A 25,638-nucleotide genomic window follows, 5' to 3' on the forward strand; every position below is an offset into this window, starting at 1 on the left:
GCCATGGATTGTAAACTTCTTAATTATGTTACATACTGTGGGATTTTGTGCGAAATTATGTCCAATTTGCGTTTTTTCCTTGGTTTTATTGTGTTGTTCCAATACACACAAAGGAAATAAACATGTGGGTAATTGCAATAATTTTCAGAGAGAAATGCCTAATTTTCTGAAACAATTTCAAGGGTGCTAACAGTTTTGTCCATGACTATTAGAAGAGTGGTATACACTACTCTGAATATATGCTCCACAAGAAAATACTGCCCTGTTGTGTTCTGGCACACTCGTACCATAGACATATGGACTATTAACACATCATCCATAGTGTCCCTTGCACTGTACGCGGCGCCACATGTCAGTGGAGAAGCTGCACACGCGTTTCACGCTCACATTTTTACCTGGAATGAGGGCAGTAGTGATGATAATGTCCACGTCCTGACACTGCTTGGCGAAGAGCTTCATCTCGGCATCGATAAACTCCTTGGACATCTCTTTAGCATAGCCGCCCTGTCCCTCTCCGGATTCCTCAAGTTCAACCTCCAGAGGTTCAGCCCCGATAGACTTAAACTGCTCTAATGCTGCAGCCCTGCGTCACAGAGGGAAGTCGTCAATGAAACGCGTCACGTACTGCTGCGCCCCCAAACCCCCAACTCAGCTATATAATAATGTACACAGAATTATGCATTGCCTTAGTCTGGAGAGCAAAAAGCAAATGCATATTTTATATCTCTGGTGTCTAAAGGAAACAGTCAGCAAGCTGGTGCATCTACGGGATGGTTTACACAAAGCTGGTTAGCGGCCTACTGTTATTATACAGCAGAAACTTGTCCAACTTCTTGGTTTCTTTTCCATTTTCTACCTGGTATCAAATCCACGAACAATGGCACCCATAGATTTAGCAGCTCCTGCAGCAGCCAGACCAGCAACACCACCGCCGATAATAAGAACCTACAGAAGAAGCGGAGGGAGAGGTTTTCCATTATTAAATTGCAGCTAAAGAAGGGAATTTTGTTTACTTACCGTAAATTCCTTTTCTTCTAGCTCTAATTGGGAGACCCAGACAATTGGGTGTATAGCTACTGCCTCCGGAGGCCACACAAAGTATTACACTTAAAAGTGTAAGGCCCCTCCCCTTCTGCCTATACACCCCCCGTGGGATCACGGGCTCCTCAGTTTTAGTGCAAAAGCAAGAAGGAGGAAAGCCAATAAACTGGTTTAAGCAAATTCAATCCGAAGGAATATCGGAGAACTGAAACCATTCAACATGAACAACATGTGTATACAAAAAAACAGGGGCGGGTGCTGGGTCTCCCAATTAGAGCTAGAAGAAAAGGAATTTACGGTAAGTAAACAAAATTCCCTTCTTCTTTGTCGCTCTATTGGGAGACCCAGACAATTGGGATGTCCAAAAGCAATCCCTGGGTGGGTAAAATAATACCTCGTAATAGAGCCGTAAAACGGCCCCTTTCTACAGGTGGGCAACCGCCGCCTGAAGGACTCGTCTGCCTATGCTGGCATCCGCCGAAGCATAGGTATGCACCTGACAGTGTTTCGTGAAAGTGTGGAGGCTGGACCAGGTATCCGCCTGACACACAAGCTGAGCCGTAGCCTGGTGCCTCAAGCCCAGGACGCATCCACCGCTCTGGTAGAATGGACCTTCAGCCCTGAGGGAACCGTAAGCCCAGCAGAACGATAAGCTAGAGAATTGGTTCCTTGAACCACCGAGCCAGTCTTGATTTGGAAGCCTGTAACCCTTTACGCTGCTAGCGACAAGGACAAGAGTGCTTCCGAGCGGCGCAGGGACGCCGTACGATCGATGAAGAGTCTGAGTGCTCTCACCAGATCTAATCAAGTGCAAATCCTTTTCACATTGGTGAACTGGATGAAGACAAACAGAGGGTACGGATACCCTGATTGAGATGAAAGGGGGGATTCCACCTTAGGGAGAAATTCCGGAACCGGACGCAGAACCCCTTGACCTGGTGAGACACCGGGAAGGGGACTTTTCACGACAATGCTGCCCCGACAGACACTCTCCGAAGTGAAGTGACTGCTCCTAGGAAAACCACTTTCTGCGAAAGGCGTGAGAGAGAAAAATCCCTCATAGGCTCGAATGGTGGTTTCTGCAGAACCATCAGCACCCTGTTCAAATCACAGGGTTCTAACAGTCATTTGTAAGGAAGGACTAAGCGGCAAACCCCCTGCAGGAACGTGCGTACCTGAGGTAGTCTTGCTAGGCGCTTCTGAAAAAAATACAGAGAGCGCTGAGATTTGTCCGTTAAGGGAACCGAGCGACAACCTTTTTCCAACCGAATTGCAGGAAGGAAAGAAAGTAGGCAAGGCAATTGGCCAGGGAGAAACTCCCTGAGCAGAGGACCAAGATAAGAATATCTTCCACGTTCTGTGGTAGATCTTGGCAGATGTGTGTTTTCTGGCCTGTCTCATAGTGGTTATGACCCCTTGAGATAACCCTGCAGATGCTAGGATCCAGGACTCAATGGCCACTCCATCAGGTTGAGGGTCGCAGAATTCTGAAGGAAAAAACGACCCTTGAGACAGCAAGTCTGGTCGGTCTGATAGTTCCCCCGGTTGGCCTACCGTGAGATGCCACAGATCCGGGTACCACGACCTCGTTGGCCATTTTGGAGCGACGAGGATGGCGCGGCGGCAGTCGGACCTGATCTTGCGTAACACTCTGGGCAACAGTGCCAGAGGTGGTAAGGGAGTTGAAACTGCGACCAATCCTGAACGAAGGCGTCTGCCGCCAAAGCTCTGTGATCGTGAGACCGCGCCATGAATGCCGGGACCTTGTTGTTGTGCTGAGACGCCATTAGGTCGACGTCCGGCATCCCCCAGCGGCAACAGATCTCCTGAAACACGTCCGGGTGAAGGGACCATTCCCCTGCATCCATGCCCTGGCGACTGAGAAAGTCTGCTTCCCAGTTTTCTACGCTCGGGATGTGAACTGCGGATATGGTGGGTGCTGTGGCTTCCACCCACAGCAGAATCCGCCGGACTTCCTGGAAGGCTTGCCGACTGCGTGTCCCACCTTGGTGGTTGATGTAAGCCACCGCTGTGGAGTTGTCCGACTGAATTCGGATCTGCCTGCCTTCCAGCCACTGTTGGAACGCTTTTAGGGCAAGATACACTGCCCTGATCTCCAGAACATTGATCTGAAGTGAGGACTCTTACTGAGTCCACGTACCCTGAGCCCTGTGGTGGAGAAAGATCGCTCCCCACCCTGACAGACTCGCGTCCGTCGTGACCACCGCCCAGGATGGGGTTAGGCAAGATTTCCCTTTCGATAATGAGGTGGGAAGAAGCCACCACCTGAAGGGAAGCTTTGATTGCTTGAGAGAGGTAGACGTTCCTGTCTATGGACGTCGGCATCCTGTCCCACTTGCGTAGGATGTCCCATTGAAGAGGACGCAGGTGAAACTGCGCGAAAGGGACTGCTTCTATTGCTGCCACCATCTTCCCCAGGAAGTGCATGAGGCGCCTCAAGGGGTGTGACCGACCTTGAAGGAGTGATTGTACCCCTGTCTGTAGTGACCGCTGTTTGTCCAGCGGAAGCTTCACTATCGCTGGAAGAGTAAGAAACTCCATGCCAAGATATGTCAGCGATTGGACCGGTGTCAGATTTGACTTTGGAAAATTGATGATCCACCCGAAACTCTGGAGAATCTCCAGAGTAACGTTGAGGCTGTGTTGGCATGCCTCTTGAGAGGGTGCCTTGACCAGCAGATCGTCTAAGTAGGGTATCACTGAGTGACCCTGAGAGTGGAGGACCGCAACTACTGTAGCCATGACCTTGGTGAAAACCCTTGGGTCTGTCGCCAGGCCGAACGGCAGTGCCGCGAACTGAAGGTGTTAGTCTCCTATGGCGAAGCGCAGGAAGCGCTGATGCTCTGGAGCAATTGGTACGTGGAGATAAGCATCCTGATATCGATCGATGCTAGGAAATCTCCTTGGAACATTGAGTCGATGACGGAGCGGAGGGATTCCATCCGGAACCGCCTGGTCCTTACGTGTTTGTTGAATAGTTTTAGGTCCAAAACAGGACAGAAGGACCCGTCCTTCTTTGGAACCACAAACAGGTTGGAGTAGAAACCGTGACCCTGTTGCTGAAGAGGAACCGGGACCACCACTCCTTCTGCCTTCAGAATGCCCACCGCCTGCAGCAGAGCCTTGGCTCGCTCGGGAGGCGGAGATGTTCTGAAGAATCGAGTCGGAGGACGAGAGCTGAACTCTATCCTGTAACCGTGAGACAAAATGTCTCTCACCCAACGGTCTTTTACTTGTGGCAGCCAGGTGTCGCAAAAGCGGGAGAGCCTGCCACCGACCGAGGATGCGGTGTGAGGAGGCCGTAAGTCATGAGGAAGCCGCCTTGGTAGTGGCGCCTCCGGCGGTCTTTTTAGGGCGTGATTTAGACCGCCACGCGTCGGAGTTCCTCTGATCCTTCTGAGGCCTTTTGGACGAGGAGAATTGGACCTGCCTGCGCCCCGCAAGGATCGAAACCTCGACTGTCGGTTTAGCCTGAGGAAAGGATGTATCCTTTCCCTTGGATTGTTTGATGATTTCATCCAGTCGCTCACCAAACAAGCGGTCGCCAGAGAATGGCAAACTGGTTAGGCACTTTTTTGGAAGCAGAATCTGCCTTCCATTCCCGCAACCACAAGGCTCTGCGTATTACCACTGAATTGTCGGACGCAACCGCCTTCCGGCTCGCCGAGTCCAGGACAGCATTATGGCGTATGACGCAAACGCTGACGTTTGAGATGTTAAAGACGCAGCCTGCGACGCAGACATACGTGTGACTGCCTCAATTTGCGCTTGAGCCGCTGAGACCGCTTGGAGCGCCCAGACGGCTGCGAAAGCTGGAGCAAAGACACGGCAATAGCTTCATAGATGGATTCCAACCAGAGCTCCATCTGTCTGTCAGTGGCATATTTGAGTGAAGCCCCATCTTCCACTGCAACTAAGGATTTAGCCGCTGGAGATAGGAGGTCCACATTGGAACACTGAACCCAGCCCTTGACCACGTCAAAAGGGAAGAGATAACGTGTATCCTTAAGGCAAAAACGATATCTGGAGAAGCCTGGTGGTTCTGGACTGCCTCCCTGAAGTCAGAGTGATCCAGAAAGCGTACTCAATGTACGCTTGGGGAACCTGAAACGGAACTTCTCCTGCTGAGAAGCTGACTCCTCAGGCGTAGGAGCTGAGGGAGAAATAACCAACATATGATTGATGGACGCCGTAAGATCGTTCACTACGGTGTCACAGTCAGGTGTATCCAGGTAGAGAACGTTCTCAGGATCAGAATCCTGATCAGATACCTCCGCCTTATCATAGAGAGAGTCCCCATGCTGAGACCCTGAATGATGTTGTGACGTCGAGGGATGCTCCCAGCGAGGTCGCTTAGGGGGTCTGGGACTGCGGTCCGAGTCAGACCCCTCACCCTGGGATCCCTGAGACACTCCAGGAGCACCTTGTTGTTATAACTGGGGGGGGGGGTGGGACCAGGGGCAATGAATCAACAGAGCCCATGGTCTGAGGGACCGGTCTGGACTGCAAGGCTTCTAGTATCTTAGCCATAGTCTCAGAAAGCCTGAAGTAGATACTGCAAACTCCGTCCCCACCACCTGGACCATTAGCAGAGACTCCGGCTGAGTAAGTTCCACAAGGGCCGTGCATTGCATACAATTGGGGTCCGTGGAACCTGCCGGCAGTATAGCCGTACATGCTGTACAGGCTGCATAGAAAACCTGTGCTTCTGCACTCTTGTTTTTCACAGACGATATGCTGTTATCTCCCCCGAACAATCAAGGAGGGTATATAGCCAAAATACAAAAGTGCGACCGAACAGTGCAATGTATAGCGTACAAGCATATATCTATATGTGCATTTCGGTACTAGTGGGGTCAGCACCACAGGTGCTGCTTACCGCCCGCACACAGCGGTTGTGTGACCACCCGAATCCCTGCCAGGGTCTTCCCAAACTTGTCTCTTTTCTCAGTCACAGAAAAAACTGACATGAATGGCTGCCGGCGTCCTGTGTAGAGGAGGAGGCCGTGGGCGTGCCCCAGAAAGTGCGGGAATCCGGTTTCACACTGTGTACAGTGAGAGGGGTGGAGTATGCAAAGCATGCTCCATCTCTCAGCGCTGCCGTGCTGTGCAGCGTAACGCCCTTACCCTGACTGGCAGGCCAGTGGGCGGTAACGAAGTGAGAGAAGGCCGCAAAAGCCGGGGACTAGAGTAATAAGCGCGGCCCGGCATATAAGCCCTGGTCGGCGCGGAAGTCCCCGGCGCACCACAAGTCCCAGCCGCGCCTGAGATAAAAATGGCAGCGGCGGTTAGCGCGGCAGTCCCCCAATACTCTAACACACCCAGCACGCTGTAGTGTGCGATGGCACCAGTGCGGGCAGCGCCGCCATCCCTGGCGCACTAACACACCCAGCAGTGCTGCCGTGTGTTTGTGCGCGGTCCCCACGGGGACACAGAGTACCTCAACATAGCAGGGCCATGTCCCTGAGGATACTCCGCTCCATGTCCAGCAGATTCCCAGGGGCTGTGGATGGAGCACGGCCTCAGTGCCTGGAGACCGATAAGATCCCACTTCACCCAGAGCCCTAAGGGGATGGGGAAGGAAAGCAGCATGTGGGCTCCAGCCTCCGTACCCGCAATGGGTACCTCAACCTTAACAAACACCGCCGACAAAAGTGGGGTGAGAAGGGAGCATGCTGGGGGCCCTAGTATGGGCCCTCTTTTCTTCCATCCGACATAGTCAGCAGCTGCTGCTGACTAAACAGTGGAGCTATGCGTGGATGTCTGACCTCCTTCACACAAAGCATGAAAACTGAGGAGCCCGTGATCCCACGGGGGGTGTATAGGCAGAAGGGGAGGGGCCTTACACGTTTGAGTGTAATACTTTGTGTGGCCTCCGGAGGCAGTAGCTATACACCCAATTGTCTGGGTCTCCCAATAGAGCGACAAAGAAAATCATTTTTGCAATTGGAGTTTCATTAACAATGTCGCACCATTTACCTTCTTTAGCCTCTATATATAGATGCCGAATGAGTTAACTGAGAATCTATCAGTGAGCTCATTCTGACGATCCAGTGGGACAGTTTCTAAACTCTTACCTGACTTTTTGGGGGGTTTTTTGTTTTTTTTTACTTTTCTCAGCCAATCACAGACCAAATCAAAGTTTAATATGCAGGGAGAAAAATAAAAAGCAAAACAGTGCACCCACCCAGGCAATTTTGCCAAACGTACAGTAGGTGCAAAGAAGGGAATTTTGTTACTTACCGTAAATTCCTTTTCTTCTAGCTCTTATTGGGAGACCCAGACGATTGGGTGTATAGCACTGCCTCCGGAGGCCACACAAAGCAATTACACTAAAAAGTGTAAGGCCCCTCCCCTTCTGGCTATACACCCCCAGTGGGATCACTGGCTCACCAGTTTTAGTGCAAAAGCAAGAAGGAGGAAAGCTAATAACAGGTTTAAACAAATTCTCTCCGAGTAACATCGGAGAGCTGAAAACCGTTCAACATGAACAACATGTGTACCCGCAAACAAACCAAAAAATCCCGAAGGACAACAGGGCGGGTGCTGGGTCTCCCAATAAGAGCTAGAAGAAAAGGAATTTACGGTAAGTAACAAAATTCCCTTCTTCTTCAGCGCTCTATTGGGAGACCCAGACGATTGGGACGTCCAAAAGCTGTCCCTGGGTGGGTAAAGAAATACCTCATGTTTAGAGCTGCAAGACAGCCCTCCCCTACGGGGAGGCAACTGCCGCCTGCAGGACTCTTCTACCTAGGCTGGCGTCCGCCGAAGCATAGGTATGCACCTGATAATGTTTGGTGAAAGTGTGCAGACTCGACCAGGTAGCTGCCTGGCACACCTGTTGAGCCGTAGCCTGGTGTCGTAATGCCCAGGATGCACCCACGGCTCTGGTAGAATGGGCCTTCAGCCCTGATGGAACCGGAAGCCCAGCAGAACGGTAGGCTTCAAGAATTGGTTCTTTGATCCATCGAGCCAGGGTGGCCTTAGAAGCCTGCGACCCTTTGCGCTGACCAGCGACAAGGACAAAGAGTGCATCCGAACGGCGCAAGGGCGCCGTGCGGGAAATGTAGATTCTGAGTGCTCTCACCAGATCTAACAAATGTAAATCTTTCTCATACCGATGAACTGCATGAGGACAAAACGAAGGCAAAGAGATATCCTGATTAAGATGAAAAGAGGATACCACCTTCGGGAGAAACTCCTGAATGGGGCGCAGCACAACCTTGTCCTGGTGGAAGACCAGGAAAGGAGCCTTGGATGATAGTGCTGCCAGCTCAGACACTCTCCGAAGAGATGTGATCGCTACCAGAAAAGCCACTTTCTGCGATAGTCTAGAAAGTGAAACCTCCCTCAGAGGCTCGAAGGGCGGCTTCTGGAGGGCAACTAGTACCCTGTTCAGATCCCATGGATCTAACGGCCGCTTGTACGGGGGTACGATATGGCAAACCCCCTGTAGGAACGTGCGCACCTTAGGAAGGCGTGCCAAACGCCTCTGAAAAAAGACGGATAGCGCCGAGACCTGACCTTTAAGGGAGCCGAGCGACAAACCTTTTTCTAACCCAGATTGCAGGAAAGAAAGAAAGGTAGGCAATGCAAATGGCCAGGGAGACACTCCCTGAGCAGAGCACCAGGATAAGAATATCCTCCACGTTCTGTGGTAGATCTTAGCGGACGTGGGCTTCCTAGCCTGTCTCATGGTGGCAACGACCCCTTGGGACAATCCTGAAGACGCTAGGATCCAGGACTCAATGGCCACACAGTCAGGTTCAGGGCCGCAGAATTCCGATGGAAAAACGGCCCTTGGGACAGTAAGTCTGGTCGGTCTGGGAGTGCCCACGGTTGGCCGACCTTGAGCTGCCACAGATCCGGATACCACGCCCTCCTCGGCCAGTCTGGGGCGACAAGTATGACGCGGCTGCAATCGGATCTGATCTTGCGTAGCACTCTGGGCAAGAGTGCCAGAGGTGGAAACACATAAGGGAGCCGGAACTGCGACCAATCTTGCACTAGGGCGTCTGCCGCCAGCGCTCTTTGATCGCGAGACCGTGCCATGAAGGTTGGGACCTTGTTGTTGTGCCGTGACGCCATTAGGTCGACGTCCGGCACCCCCCAGCGGCGACAGATTTCCTGAAACACGTCTGGGTGAAGAGACCATTCCCCTGCGTCCATGCCCTGGCGACTGAGGAAGTCTGCTTCCCAGTTTTCTACGCCGGGGATGTGAACTGCGGATATGGTGGAGGCTGTGGCTTCCACCCACATCAGAATCCGCCGGACTTCCTGGAAGGCTTGCCGACTGCGTGTCCCCCCTTGGTGGTTGATGTATGCCACCGCTGTGGAGTTGTCCGACTGAATTCGGATCTGCCTTCCTTCCAGCCACTGCTGGAAGGCTAGTAGGGCAAGATACACTGCTCTGATTTCCAGAACATTGATCTGAAGGGTGGACTCCTGCCGAGTCCACGTACCCTGAGCCCTGTGGTGGAGAAAGACTGCTCCCCACCCTGATAGACTCGCGTCTGTCGTGACCACCGCCCAAGACGGTGGTAGGAAGGATCTTCCCTGTGATAATGAGGTGGGAAGAAGCCACCACTGCAGAGAGTCTTTGGCCGTCTGGGAAAGGGAGACTTTCCTGTCCAGGGATGTTGACTTCCCGTCCCATTGGCGGAGAATGTCCCATTGAAGTGGACGCAGATGAAACTGCGCAAACGGAACCGCCTCTATTGCCGCCACCATCTTCCCGAGGAAGTGCATGAGGCGTCTTAAGGAGTGCGACTGACTTTGAAGGAGAGCCTGCACCCCAGTCTGTAGAGACCGCTGCTTGTCCAGCGGAAGCTTCACTATCGCTGAGAGAGTATGAAACTCCATGCCCAGATACGTTAGTGATTGGGTCGGTGACAGATTTGACTTTGGGAAGTTGATGATCCACCCGAACGCCTGGAGAGTCTCCAGTGCAACATTCAGGCTGAGTTGGCATGCCTCTTGAGAGGGTGCCTTGACCAGTAGATCGTCCAAGTAAGGGATCACAGAGTGTCCGTGAGAGTGCAAGACTGCTACCACTGCCGCCATGATCTTGGTGAACACCCGAGGGGCTGTCGCCAGACCAAATGGCAGAGCTACGAACTGAAGATGGTCGTCTCCTATCACGAAGCGTAGAAAGCGTTGGTGCTCTGTAGCAATCGGCACGTGGAGATAAGCATCTTTGATGTCTATTGATGCTATGAAATCTCTTTGAGACATCGAGGCAATGACTGAGCGGAGGGATTCCATCCGGAACCGCCTGGCGTTCACATGCTTGTTGAGCAGTTTTAGGTCCAGAACAGGACGGAAGGAGCCGTCCTTTTTTGGAACCACAAAGAGATTGGAGTAAAATCCGCGCCCCCGTTCCTGAGGGGGGACAGGGAACACGACTCCTTCTGCTCTTAGAGAGTCCACCGCCTGCAGCAGGGCATCTGCTCGGTTGGGGTGTGGGGAGGTTCTGAAGAACCGAGGTGGAGGTCGAGAACTGAACTCGATTCTGTACCCGCGAGACAAAATGTCTGTTACCCACCGGTCTTTGACCTGTGACAGCCAAATGTCGCAAAAGCGGGAGAGCCTGCCACCGACCGAGGATGCGGAGGGAGGAGGCCGAAAGTCATGAGGTAGCCGCTTTGGAAGCGGTTCCTCCATTTGCTTTCCTGGGGCGTGAGTGAGCCCGCCAGGAATCTGAGCTCCCTTGTTCTTTCTGAGTCCTTTTGGACGAGGAGAATTGGGCCTTGCCCGAGCCTCGAAAGGACCGAAACCTCGACTGCCACTTTTTCTGTTGAGGTTTACTTGCTCTGGGCTGTGGTAAGGAAGAGTCCTTACCCTTGGACTGTTTTATGATTTCAGCCAATGGCTCACCAAACAGTCTGTCTCTAGATAATGGCAAGCTGGTTAAGCATTTTTTGGAACCAGCATCTGCTTTCCAGTCCTTTAACCACAAGGCTCTGCGCAAAACCACAGAATTGGCAGACGCCATAGCGGTACGGCTCGTAGATTCTAGGACAGCATTGATAGCATAGGTCGCAAACGCAGACATTTGCGAAGTTAGGGACGCCACCTGCGGCACTGCTGGATGTATGAAAGCATCCACCTGTGCTAAACCAGCTGAAATAGCTTGGAGTGCCCACACGGCCGCGAATGCTGGAGCAAAGGACGCGCCGATAGCTTCATAGACAGATTTCAACCAAAGGTCCATCTGTCTGTCGTTGGCATCTTTAAGTGAAGCGCCATCCTCTACTGCGACTATGGATCTAGCCGCAAGCTTGGAAATTGGGGGATCCACCTTTGGACACTGGGTCCAGCGTTTGGCCACCTCAGAGGGAAAAGGATAACGGGTATCCTTAGAACGTTTAGAGAAACGCTTGTCTGGATGAGCGTCGTGTTTCTGGATCGATTCTCTGAAGTCAGAGTGGTCCGAAAAAGCACTTAATTTACGCTTGGGATACAGGAAATGGAACTTCTCCTGCTGTGCAGCTGCCTCCTCTGCAGAAGGGGCTGGGGGAGAAATCTCCAACAGTCTATTAATTGCCGATATAAGGTCATTAACCATGGCGTCACCATCAGGGGCATCCAGATTGAAAGGAGCCTCAGGATTAGAATCCTGATCACCGTCCTCAGTCTCATCACCGAGAGACTCTTCTCGCTGAGACCCTGAGCAGTGTGATGACGTGGAGGGTCTTTCCCAGCGAGCTCGCTTAGGCTGCCTGGGACTGTCATCTGAGTCAGAGACTTCAGCCTGTGATGCTTGAGACCCCCTTGAAGTACGGATTAGTTCCAACTGAGGGGGACCGGAGAGCATAGACACAGCAGTGTCCATGGTCTGAGTAACTGGCCTGGACTGCAAGGTCTCCAGGATTTTTGACATAGTCACAGACATTTTATCAGCAAAAACTGCAAAGTCTGTCCCCGTCACCGGGGCAGGGTTCACAGGCGTCTCTGCCTGGGCTACCACCACATTAGGCTCTGGCTGACGAAGTGCCACTGGGACTGAACATTGCACACAATGTGAGTCTTTGGAGCCTGCCGGTAGATCAGCCCCACATGCAGCACAAACAGTGTACACAGCCTGTGCCTTGGCACCCTTGCGTTTTGCGGATGACATGTTGCTGCCTCCTCAGAGCAGTACAGGGTGTCCAGCCAAGAAGCGACCTTACAGTGCAACTATATATAGATATGGTACTAAGAAAAAAGTACACTAATATAACACTGAGGCACTAGTGGGGCCAGCACTAAAGTGCAGCTTACCACCCGCTTAGGAGCGGGTGTGTGGTCGCCGAAATCCCTTTAGTCTGGGTCTCCCAGAGCCTGCTGCCTCTCCCCAGCCAGACCGCATGTGTAATGGCTGCCGGCGTCCTTGTGGAGAGGGGGGGCGGGCCCTGGGCGTATACAGACGAAGAGCGGGAAGCCTGCTTCCCACTGTGCCTAGTGAGAGGGCTGGAGCATGTAAATAAAGCTCCAGCCCTCGGCGCTGCCAATTGAGCAGCGTCTCTCCCCTACCCTGATTGACAGGGTGGGGGCGGGAACAAAGCGGCGCTAGGCCGCAGAAGCCGGGGGCTAAAGTTAGAAGCGCCGCCGCCGTAAAAGCGCGGTCGGCGCAAAGTCCCCGGCGCACCACAAGTCGCAGCTGCGCCGCCGCTCCAGTAGCGGTCGGCGCAGTAGTTCCCAACATGTAACGTCACTCAGCAAAGCTGCAGTGACCTAACCCCAGCGCACAGCGCTACTGTCCCCGGCGCACTATAACGCTCAGCAAGCCTTGAGAGTGTCCGTGCCTGCCGGGGACACAGAGTACCTGAAAGTTGCAGGGCCATGTCCCTGAACGGCACTCCCGCTCCAAATCCAGCAGGTTCTCTGGGTCTGTGGATGGAGCCCGGCCTCAGGGCTTGGAGGCCGGTAGGATCCCACTTCCACAGAGCCCCCAGGGGATGTGGAAGGAAAACAGCATGTGGGCTCCAGCCTCTGTACCAGCAATAGGTACCTCAACCTTACAAGCACCACCGCGGGTGAGAAGGGAGCATGCTGGGGGCCCCATATGGGCCCTCTTTTCTTCCATCCGATATAGTCAGCAGCTACTGCTGACTACAAACAGTGGAGCTATGCGTGGATGTCTGACCTCCTTCGCACAAAGCAGAAAACTGGTGAGCCAGTGATCCCACTGGGGGTGTATAGCCAGAAGGGGAGGGGCCTTACACTTTTTAGTGTAATTGCTTTGTGTGGCCTCCGGAGGCAGTGCTATACACCCAATCGTCTGGGTCTCCCAATAGAGCGCTGAAGAAAACGCTGTATGAGAATACAGGTAGTTGGTGTCTGCCACTAGTTTGCAGGGCTGTGGAGCCGGTAAACCAAACCTCCGACTCCTCAATTTCCCTGATTCCGACTCCCTTATACAGAGGAAACCAGAAGTTTACATACACTAAAATATACTATCTAAAAAGACACATCTGCAGGTTTTTCTCACTATCTGACATGAAATCAGAATGAAGGGAATTTTGTTACTTACCGTAAATTCCTTTTCTTCTAGCTCTTATTGGGAGACCCAGACGATTGGGTGTATAGCTACTGCCTCCGGAGGCCACACAAAGCATTACACTAAAAAGTGTAAGGCCCCTCCCCTTCTGGCTATACACCCCCAGTGGGATCACTGGCTCACCAGTTTTAGTGCAAAAGCAAGAAGGAGGAAAGCCAATAACTTGGTTAAACAAATTCACTCCGAGTAACATCGGAGAACTGAAAAACCGTTCAACATGAACAACATGTGTACCCGAAAAAAACCCAAAAATCCCGAAGGACAACAGGGCGGGTGCTGAGTCTCCCAATAAGAGCTAGAAGAAAAGGAATTTACGGTAAGTAACAAAATTCCCTTCTTCTTCGGCGCTCTATTGGGAGACCCAGACGATTGGGACGTCCAAAAGCTGTCCCTGGGTGGGTAAAGAAATACCTCATGTTAGAGCTGCAAGACAGCCCTCCCCTATATGGAGGCAACTGCCGCCTGCAGGACTCTTCTACCTAGGCTGGCGTCCGCCGAAGCATAGGTATGCACCTGATAATGTTTGGTGAAAGTGTGCAGACTCGACCAGGTAGCTGCCTGGCACACCTGTTGAGCCGTAGCCTGGTGTCGTAATGCCCAGGATGCACCCACGGCTCTGGTAGAATGGGCCTTCAGCCCTGATGGAACCGGAAGTCCAGCAGAACGGTAGGCTTCAAGAATTGGTTCTTTGATCCATCGAGCCAGGGCGGCCTTAGAAGCCTGCGACCCTTTGCGCTTACCAGCGACAAGGACAAAGAGTGCATCCGAACGGCGCAAGGGCGCCGTGCGAGAAATGTAGATTCTGAGTGCTCTCACCAGATCTAACAAATGTAAATCCTTCTCATACCGATGAACTGCATGAGGATAAAACGAAGGCAAAGAGATATCCTGATTAAGATGAAAAGAGGATACCACCTTCGGGAGAAACTCCTGAATGGGGCGCAGCACTACCTTGTCCTGGTGGAAGACCAGGAAAGGAGCCTTGGATGACAGCGCTGCTAGCTCAGACACTCTCCGAAGAGATGTGATCGCTACCAGAAAAGCCACTTTCTGTGATAGTCTAGAAAGTGAAACCTCCCTCAGAGGCTCGAAGGGCGGCTTCTGGAGGGCAACTAGTACCCTGTTCAGATCCCATGGATCTAACGGCCGCTTGTACGGGGGTACAATATGACAAACCCCCTGCAGGAACGTGCGCACCTTAGGAAGTCGTGCTAGACGCTTTTGAAAAAAAACGGATAGCGCCGAGACTTGCCCTTTAAGGGAGCCGAGCGACAAACCTTTTTCTAACCCAGATTGCAGGAAAGAAAAAAAGGTAGGCAATGCAAAAGGCCAGGGAGACACTCCCTGAGCAGAGCACCAGGATAAGAATATCCTCCACGTTCTGTGGTAGATCTTAGCGGACGTGGGCTTCCTAGCCTGTCTCATGGTGGCAACGACCCCTTGGGACAATCCTGAAGACGCTAGGATCCAGGACTCAATGGCCACACAGTCAGGTTCAGGGCCGCAGAATTCCGATGGAAAAAACGGCCCTTGGAACAGTAAGTCTGGTCGGTCTGGTAGTGCCGACGGTTGGCCGACCGTGAGATGCCACAGATCCGGATACCACGCCCTCCTTGGCCAGTCTGGGGCGACGAGTATGACGCGGCTGCAGTCGGATCTGATCTTGCGTAGTACTCTGGGCAAGAGTGCCAGAGGTGGAAACACATAAGGGAGCCGGAACTGCGACCAATCTTGCACTAAGGCGTCTGCCGCCAGAGTTCTGTGATCGCGAGACCGTGCTATGAAGGTTGGGACCTTGTTGTTGTGCCTGGACGCCATTAGGTCGACGTCCGGCCTTCCCCAGCGGCTACAGATTTCCTGAAACACGTCCGGGCGAAGGGACCATTCCCCTGCGTCCATGCCCTGGCGGCTGAGGAAGTCTGCTTCCCAGTTTTCTACGCCGGGGATGTGAACTGCGGATACGGTGGAGGCCGTGGCTTCCACCCACGTCAGAATCCGCCGGACTTCCTGGAAGGCTTGCCGACTGCGTGTCCCTCCTTGGTGATTGATGTATGCCACCGCTGTGGAGTTGTCCGACTGAATTCGGATCTGCTTTCCTTCCAGCCACTGCTGGAAGGCTAGTAGGGCAAGATACACTGCTCTGATTTCCAGAACATGGATCTGAAGGGTGGACTCCTGCTGAGTCCACGTACCCTGAGCCCTGTGGTGGAGAAAAAACTGCTCCCCACCCTGACAGACTCGCGCCTGTCGTGACTACCGCCCAAGACGGTGGTAGGAAGGATCTTCCCTGTGATAATGAGGTGGGAAGAAGCCACCATTGCAGAGAGTCCTTCTGTGAAAAGGAGACTTTCCTGTTCAGGGATGTTGACTTCCCGTCCCATTGGCGGAGAATGTCCCAATAAGAGGACGCAGATGAAACTGCGCAAACGGAACCGCCTCCATTGCCGCCATCATCTTCCCGAGGAAGTGCATGAGGCGTCTTAAGGAGTGCGACTGACCTTGACGGAGAGTCTGCACCCCAGTCTGTAGTGACCGCTGCTTGTCCAGCGGAAGCTTCACTATCGCTGAGAGAGTATGAAACTCCATACCAAGAGACGTTAGTGATTGGGTCGGTGACAGGTTTGACTTTGAGAAGTCGATGATCCACCCGAACGTCTGGAGAGTCTCCAGCGCAACATTCAGGCTGAATTGGCATGCCTCTTGAGAGGGTGCCTTGACAAGTAGATCGTCCAAGTAAGGGATCACAGAGTGTCCCTGTGAGTGCAAGACTGCTACCACTGCCGCCATGACCTTGGTGAACACCCGTGGGGTTGTCGCCAGACCGAATGGCAGAGCTACGAACTGAAGATGGTCGTCTCCCATCACGAAACGTAGAAAACATTGGTGCTCTGTAGCAATCGGCACGTGGAGATAAGCATCAAGCATCTTTGATGTCTATTGATGCTAGGAAATATCCTTGAGACATTGAGGCAATGACGGAGCGGAGGGTTTCATCCGGAACCGCCTGGCCTCCACGTGCTTGTTGAGCAGTTTTAGGTCCAGAACGGAACGGAAAGAGCCATCCTTTTTTGGCACCACAACCAGATTGGAGGAAAACCGTGTCTTGTTCCTGAAGAGGAACAGGGATTACCACTTCTTCTGCCTGCAGAAGAGCATCGGCTCGGTGGGGAGGTGGGGACGTTCTGAAGAATCGAGTCGGAGGACGAGAACAGAACTCTGTCCTGTGCACGTGGGCACAATGTCCCTCACCCACCGGTCTGTGACCTGTGGCAGCTAAATGTCGCCAAAGGCGAGCGAGTCTGCCATCAACCGCGGATGCGGAGAGATGAGAGAGCTGAGAGTCATGAGGAGACCGCCTTGGTAGCGGTTCCTCCGGCTGCCTTCCTTGGGCGTGATTGAGCCCCCGGAAACTGAGCCCCTCTGAGGATTTTCAGCTCTTTTGGACGAGGACAATTGGGACCTGCCCGAGCTTGGGAAGGACCGAAACCTCGACTGTCCTTCCAGGACAGCATTAATAGGGTAAGTCGCAATGCAGCATTGCGAGGATACGGACGCCCCTGCGGCACAAATCCTTAATACGTTTGGGGAAAACGCTTATCTGGTAAGCGTGGTGTTCCTGGACTGCTTCTCTGAAGTCAGCGTGGCCAGAAAAAAACTCAAAATACGTTTGAGCTACTGAAATGGGACTTCTCCTGCTGTGAAGCTGACTCCTCCGCTGGGGGAGCTGAGGGAGAAAGATCCAACATTCCATTGATGGACGCTATAGGATCATTCCTTATGGCGTCACCATCCGGTGTATCCGGATTGAGAGCGTTGTCAGGATCAAAGTCCTGATGAGCTACGTCTGCCTCATCATACAGAGAGCCTCCTGGGACCCCCCCCGGGGAACCGATTTTATTCCCAATGAGGGTGGCCAGGGAGCAATGATTTGCCCATGGCCTGTCCGGACTGCAAGTCTCTATCCCAATGCAACTCCATCCCTGTCCTTGGACAGGGTTGACAGGTGGTTCCTTTGGCCACGTCTAGTAGAGACCCCGGCTGACCAAGTGCTCCAGGGGAGCATTGCACACAATGGGGTTCAGTGCCGTGGAACAGTGTCACATGCAGAAAAAACAGCATCGAAAGCCTGTGTTGCTTATATGCTGCTGCCGACTAGCCATCTAAGACATAGAGCCAAGAATGGCGACCGTACAATGCAATGTATAACATACAAGCATAAAGTACAAATGAACACTGCAGCACATGCAATACAAGCAGCATAGAAAGCCTGTGCCTTGGCACCCCTGCTTTTCTGCTGCTGTAGACTAGCCATCTAGGGGAATATAGGCCAGAATATCGACCATACAGTGCAATGTATAGCATACAAGCATAAGTACAAATGAACACTGCAACCCCTGCAATACAAGCAGCATAGAAAAAACCTGTGCCTCAGCACCCCTGCTTTTCTGCTGCTGTAGTCTAGTCATTCTAGGCGAAAATAGCCCAGACTAGCGACCGTACAGTGCAGTGTATAGCATACAAGCATAAATACACATGAACACTTCAGTACATGCAATACAAGCAGCATAGAAAGCCTGTGCCTTAGCACCCCTGCTTTCCTGCTGCTGATGTGTCGCCATCTAAGAGGGCATATAGCCAAAAATAGCGACCTATGCAGTATAAGCATAAAAATACAAATGGACAACTGCGGTATTTAGTGGGGTCAGCACTTCAGGTGCCGCTTACCGCCCGCCTATAAGCGGGTGTGTGGTCGCCCTAGTCCTGTGCCTGGTTGCCCAGAGTCCGATCTCTCAGCTCGGACTGCAGGAATGGCTGCCGGCGTCCTTCTCCAGCTCGTGTGAGTAGGGGCGGGCCGTGGGCGTGCCCCCAAGTCAGAGCGGGAAACCGGCGTCCCACAGTGTCCAGTGAGAGGGCTGGAGCATGTAAATAAGGCTCCAGCCCTCGGCGCTGCTGATTGTACAGCGTCTCTCCCCTACCCTGATTGACAGGGTGGGGGCGGGAACGAAGCGGAGCTAGGCCGCAAAAGCCGGGGACTGGATTTATAAGCGCCGCCGCCGTAAAAGCGCGGTCGGCGCTAAGTCCCCGGCGCACTACAAGTCCCAGCCGCGCTGCCGCTCCCGGAGCGTCCGGCGCGGTAGTTCCCCATACATAAAGTCACTCAGCTAGGCTGCAGTGACTGTAACCCTTTACTGTCCCCGGCGCACTAGCACACCCAGCAAGTCTGGAGTGTGCTGTGCCTGTGTGTACGGGGACACAGAGTACCTGAATGGTGCAGGGCCATGTCCCTGAACGGTACCCAGCTCCGTATCCAGCAGGTTCAATGGGTCTGTGGATGGAGCCCGGCCTCAGGGCTTTGGGGCCGGTAAGATCCCACTTCCTCAGAGCCCCTCAGGGGGATGTGGAAGGAAAACAGCATGTGGGCTCCAGCCGCCGTACCAGCAATAGGTACCTCAACCTTACAAACCACAAGCGGGGTGAGAAGGGAGCATGCTGGGGGCCCTATATGGGCCCTCTTTTCTTCCATCCGATATAGTCAGCAGCTACTGCTGACTAAACAGTGGAGCTATGCGTGGATGTCTGACCTCCTTCGCACAAAGCAGAAAACTGGTGAGCCAGTGATCCCACTGGGGGTGTATAGCCAGAAGGGGAGGGGCCTTACACTTTTTAGTGTAATGCTTTGTGTGGCCTCCGGAGGCAGTAGCTATACACCCAATCGTCTGGGTCTCCCAATAGAGCGCCGAAGAAAAATCTTTTCCATTTTAGGTCACTTAGGAACCAAAATTATTTACATTTGCCAAATACCAGAATAATGAGAGAGAGAATGTTTTATGGCATTTTTATTACTTTCTGCAAAGTACAAAGTTTCCCTCCATGTCATTAGTATTTGATGCCATTGCCTTTACGCTGTATGACTTGGGTCAAATGTTTTGGATATCCTTTCACAAGCTTCTCACAATAGTTGGTAGGAATTTGGGCCCACTCCTGACAGAACTGGTGTAACTGGGCCATGTTTGTAGGTCGCCTTGCTCGCACCGGCCTTTTCAGCTTTGCTCATACATTTTCAATAATATTGAGATCAGGGGTTTGTGATGGCCACTCCAAAACATTGATTTTGTTATGCTTAAGCCACTTTGTAACCAGTTTGGCAGTATGATTCGGGTCATTGTCCATTTGGAAAACCCATTTACGCACAAGCTTTAAATTCCTGGCTGATGTCTTGAGATGTTGCTTCATTGCCACATAATCTCCTTTCCTCATGATGCTATCTATTTTGTGAAGTGCACCAGTCCCTCCTGCAGAAAAACAACTCCACAACATGATGCTGCCGCGACACAGTGTGTCACAGTTGGGATGCTGTTCTTAGGTTTCAAAGCATCTCCCTTTTACCTCCAAACGCAATAATGGTCATTATGGTCAAATAGTTCAATTTTAGTTTTATCAGACCAAAGGACATGTCTCTAAAAATTAAGGTCTTACTTCTTGTGTGCATTTGCAAACAATCTGGCTTTTTATTTTTCTTTTGGAGTAATAGCGTCTTTCTGGCAGAGTGGCCTTTCAGCCCATGTTGATACAGTACTCGTTTCACTGTGGATAATAACACAAGCTTACCAGCTTCCGCCAGCATCTTCACAAGGTCTCTTGCTTGTGTTCTTGAGGGTGATATGCACATGTCTGACCAAAGCACATTCATCTCTGAACAGTATGATAGTAGGACATTCCCATCTTGTTTGCACCTCCGTATAATTGTTTGTACAGATGGAATGCAAGACCTTCAGGTATCTGGAAATTGCACCCAGGGATGAAACTGACTTTTGCAAGTCCACAATCCTCTTCCTGAGATCTTCACTGATTTCTTTTGACTGTCCCATGATGCTACACAAAAAAGCAGTGTGTTTAAGGTGTGCATTAAAATACATCCACATGTGTGTCTCTAACTCATATGTTGCCAATAAACCTATCAGAAGCTTACAAAGACATAACATCATCATGTGGGCTGTCTTATACGGTTTAAAGGCATAGTACTCTTAGTGTATGTAAACCTTTGACTTTGCAGAAAGTAATAAAAATCCTTAATACATTCTCTCTCTCTGTCTCATTCTGGTATTTGTCAACCTGATTTCATGTCAGATAGTTAGAAAAACATGCAGAAGTGTCTTTATAGAGAGCGGATGGAAACTTCTGGTTACAAATGTAAATGACTCAAGTTTGTGATAAATTTACTGCAGTGAAATGGTGACATCTCTACTTATATCATGTAGCTTCAGTGCAGCACAGATTCATCTCAACTAAAAAGCAGAGATCCTCAGGTCAGAACTAGAACAGACATTTATAAAACATTTCATAACTTCCCAAATTCTTATGAAGAAATATTCATCACATTTTGCATTGAACCACTGCATCCAATTTATTATAAAATTTTAGGAGTCCGAGTCAGTCCATTTTATACAGACTTCTCCAAAAATGGACACCAACTCCACAGCCCTGCTAGTTTGGACTAACACCTGCTCTGTGGTGCCTTCTATCATACGCTGCTATTTCGCTGGCCTCTGCTAAATTGTGATTCTGTGCCTCCTGACATTCTCAGCTCTAGTATAGTTTCAAAATCTGACGTACGTTCTCCAAGGGTTTCATCTGGGTTCTCCAGTTTCCTCCCACACTCCAAAGACCATACTGAACGGATAGAGAACATAGATTGTAAATGGGGACAGGGATGATCACGTCTGTACGGTGCGGTAGAATTAATGGCGCTATACAAGTGAATAAAATATGTTCTACTACATTGACACTGTGTGCCTCCTGACATACCCAACTCTGCTACATCGCTGGGCTCTGCTACATTCTCACTTTATACCTCCTGCCATACCCAGTTAGCTATATTTCCACAGTGTGCCTCCTGACATATTCACCTCTGTTCATCACTGAGCTTTTCTATGTCAGCGTGCCACCTGACATACTTAACTCTACTACAATGTTTCAGTGCTGCCCCAGATGTATTCTGCTCAGCCACTACTCTTCTTCCTCTAGTTGCCATACTGCCTGCCCGTCCCCGACGGCAGCCCCCCCCGCTGCCTGCCCGTCCCCGACTGCAGCCCCCCCCCCCCCCCCCCCGTTATCTGCCCGTCCCCGACGGCAGCAACCCCGCTACCTTCCCATTGCTGATAACACCCCTCCCTGTCTGTCCCTGCTGAATTCAGCTTCTTTTCTGCCCCGAGCTCTGAGGACCCCCTACCCGGGTGACACTTGGCTGTCACCCATCACGCACATTCCCTACCCATCGCACTCTTGCACGGCGTCTCCCAGTGTCTGGATCTTTTCTCTCCAGGTAACAAATGAACATGCTCTGAAGTCATCCGAGGACTACTTTTACCGCACAAGGCGCCGTTCTTGATGTTTTCCAGGCCGATGGATGTTTATTTTTACGCTCAGTCTAAAATGATTCAAAATAGATTTTCTTTTCTAATTCTCTGATCAGTAAAAAAGTCACAGATGTTCATTAATATGCAGACGTGTCTCCGAAATAACTGGGACCGCTCGCTGCAAGCCCAGAGAGATGGTGGAAAAATGTGGTGGAGACCTTGAAGGATTTCAGAGACAGGTGACTCATATCTGGCCAGAAATCACACAGTAATCGTCTCAAGGAATCCTAAGCAAAAGCTTCAAGTTAGTCCAAACCCGGTGAGCAAAAATCATCCACTAGAGGGGGCACCGTTCAGATATTTGGATAGCTTACAGTAACTATAAGCTTTAAGGGATTGTCCACTACTCGGACAAACCCTATTTTTCCCCCTAATAAATAACATCTACACTCACTCTGGTGATGACATAGTTACAGCATTGTAGGCACTGGGTGTCCCAGGGATTGCGTGGCATTGTTATGTCACCCAATCCTTGAGGCCAATTAGTGCTGGCATTGCTCTCCCCGCCTTTGGACAAATCAAACATCCGGATGAAGTGAGAGGTGCCGCTGATCGCCGACAACCTCCAAATGTTTTTTTTGTCCAAAAGGAGGGGAGAACAATGACAGCGATGATTGGCAGCAGGGATTGCATGACATAATGTCACGCGATCCCCAGGACACCCAGTGATGACAACACTAGAACGACACCAGCACCATAGGGGAGTATATATGTTATTTTGCTGGGGCAACACAGGGATTGAGAAGCAGTTGTCCAAGTAGTCGAAGCCTTTCATTGAGTGACTAGGGTTAAAGGGATTGTCCAGGATTAAAGAAGAAGTGATGAGCCAATATGAGATTTTGGAGGGTCCTAAACCTGACACCACCCTTGATCAAATGTGATCAGTCACAGAAGTGGTAGGATACAGGTGAAGCACAGCAGCCCTGTACTTTGCTTAGTGGCCCAGTAGGGAGGTATGGCACCTCATCTTCTACTCAACTGAATAGGAGGCAAGGGGCAGCACCCAGGGGCCACCAAACATACCAGGACACTATATTCCACCCGTGCTGCACTTATATCCAAACAACAGGTCTCAGCTGTTCGGCCAGGGTGCCAGGTATTGATTATATACATCAGACTAATGGCATGTGTGTACAGGGGTGTCATGCGGATTATTTACAGATCTTGATTATAGAACTCCAGTGTTAAAAATTGTATTCAAATGAGCGGCAAGTGCTTCAGAGTGGGACATTGCACTTGCAGCTCGCCGACCCTCCCCAGACAGCGGTCACTTCTGTTTTAGTGACTTGCCTCTCTTGACCCGATCAGATGAGGTGGTGCGTGCACAGATCTATACACAGGGTGTAGTGAGGACCATAAGGTACATGCACCGCCCAGAACACCGTCACCGCCTGTGGGAGATCTTGGTCACAGGAGACAGGTCACTGATTGACCATCAGTCAGGCAGGTGATGGGGAACAGAGAGAATGTGCAGGAGAGCTGCAAGTGCAACGTCCCACCCACCGCACTTATGGTTAATTTGCCTACAAATTCAACGCTGATTTTTCAGCAGCGGCAAAACGGAATTCAATTGTTATTGGCATAAAAGAGCCTATACATACAGTTAGGTCCAGAAATATTTGGACAGTGACACAATTTTCGCGAGTTGGGCTCTGCATGCCACCACATTGGATTTGAAATGAAACCTCTACAACAGAATTCAAGTGCAGATTGTAACGTTTAATTTGAAGGTTTGAACAAAAATATCTGATAGAAATTGTAGGAATTGTACACATTTCTTTACAAACACTCCACATTTTAGGAGGTCAAAAGTAATTGGACAAATAAACCAAACCCAAACAAAATATTTTTATTTTCAATATTTTGTTGCGAATCCTTTGGAGGCAATCACTGCCTTAAGTCTGGAACCCATGGACATCACCAAACGCTGGGTTTCCTCCTTCTTAATGCTTTGCCAGGCCTTTACAGCCGCAGCCTTCAGGTCTTGCTTGTTTGTGGGTCTTTCCGTCTTAAGTCTGGATTTGAGCAAGTGAAATGCATGCTCAATTGGGTTAAGATCTGGTGATTGACTTGGCCATTGCAGAATGTTCCACTTTTTTGCACTCATGAACTCCTGGGTAGCTTTGGCTGTATGCTTGGGGTCATTGTCCATCTGTACTATGAAGCACCGTCCGATCAACTTTGCGGCATTTGGCTGAATCTGGGCTGAAAGTATATCCCGGTACACTTCAGAATTCATCCGGCTACTCTTGTCTGCTGTTATGTCATCAATAAACACAAGTGACCCAGTGCCATTGAAAGCCATGCATGCCCATGCCATCACGTTGCCTCCACCATGTTTTACAGAGGATGTGGTGTGCCTTGGATCATGTGCCGTTCCCTTTCTTCTCCAAACATTTTTTCTTCCCATCATTCTGGTACAGGTTGATCTTTGTCTCATCTGTCCATAGAATACTTTTCCAGAACTGAGCTGGCTTCATGAGGTGTTTTTCAGCAAATTTAATTCTGGCCTGTCTATTTTTGGAATTGATGAATGGTTTGCATCTAGATGTGAACCCTTTGTATTTACTTTCATGGAGTCTTCTCTTTACTGTTGACCTAGAGACAGATACACCTACTTCACTGAGAGTGTTCTGGACTTCAGTTGATGTTGTGAACGGGTTCTTCTTCACCAAAGAAAGTATGCGGCGATCATCCACCACTGTTGTCATCCGTGGACGCCCAGGCCTTTTTGAGTTCCCAAGCTCACCAGTCAATTCCTTTTTTCTCAGAATGTACCCGACTGTTGATTTTGCTACTCCAAGCATGTCTGCTATCTCTCTGATGGATTTTTTCTTTTTTTTTAGCCTCAGGATGTTCTGCTTCACCTCAATTGAGAGTTCCTTAGACTGCATGTTGTCTGGTCACAGCAACAGCTTCCAAATGCAAAACCACACACCTGTAATCAACCCCAGACCTTTTAACTACTTCATTGATTACAGGTTAACGAGGGAGACGCCTTCAGAGTTAATTGCAGCCCTTAGAGTCCCTTGTCCAATTACTTTTGGTCCCTTGAAAAAGAGGAGGCTATGCATTACAGAGCTATGAGTCCTAAACCCTTTCTCCGATTTGGATGTGAAAACTCTCATATTGCAGCTGGGAGTGTGCACTTTCAGCCCATATTATATATATAATTGTATTTCTGAACATGTTTTTGTAAACAGCTAAAATAACAAAACTTGTGTCACTGTCCAAATATTTCTGGCCATGACTGTACATGCCATTGGTTTGCAGTAGATGACCCTCATGACAGGTTGGTTGTTTTTCCCAGTATGGCGATACGCTGCACAAGTCCCGTGTGCCCCAGCAGGGCTATTAACAGACATACTGAATGCCATATTCATTGTGCCATCCATCATCCAGCAACCATTATGGGATTTGTTTAACAGCTAATTTTTTATAGGGTCTCATCTTGTCTGGAAGCACTAAATATATGGGCCAACCAGACGTCACAAGGACACTCTGCTGGCCACCATCGCTGTAATGTGACCCTATAAGCACCACCTTGCAAAAACATGATGTGAATGGAGCTTTAGTGCAGGAATTGAATGCTTAAAGAAACGTGTTTTGGTCCCATAT

The 25,638-nt window shown here is 50.7% G+C and overlaps 1 protein-coding gene across 1 annotated transcript in view; it reads right to left on the bottom strand.

The window, feature by feature from the left end:
- Positions 1 to 25,638, bottom strand: part of NNT (nicotinamide nucleotide transhydrogenase) — a 198,448-nt gene that overhangs the window by 136,021 nt on the left and 36,789 nt on the right. Inside the window, exons 6-7 of the mRNA XM_075326766.1 lie at positions 857 to 945; positions 396 to 583 (exon numbers count right to left, since the gene is read on the bottom strand). Of these exons, the coding sequence (XP_075182881.1) occupies positions 396 to 583; positions 857 to 945 (277 nt within the window). The remainder of the gene's footprint in view (positions 1 to 395; positions 584 to 856; positions 946 to 25,638) is intronic.

The sequence above is a fragment of the Anomaloglossus baeobatrachus genome, chromosome 1 (genome assembly GCF_048569485.1).
Source record: "Anomaloglossus baeobatrachus isolate aAnoBae1 chromosome 1, aAnoBae1.hap1, whole genome shotgun sequence".
Lineage (NCBI taxonomy): Eukaryota > Metazoa > Chordata > Amphibia > Anura > Aromobatidae > Anomaloglossus > Anomaloglossus baeobatrachus.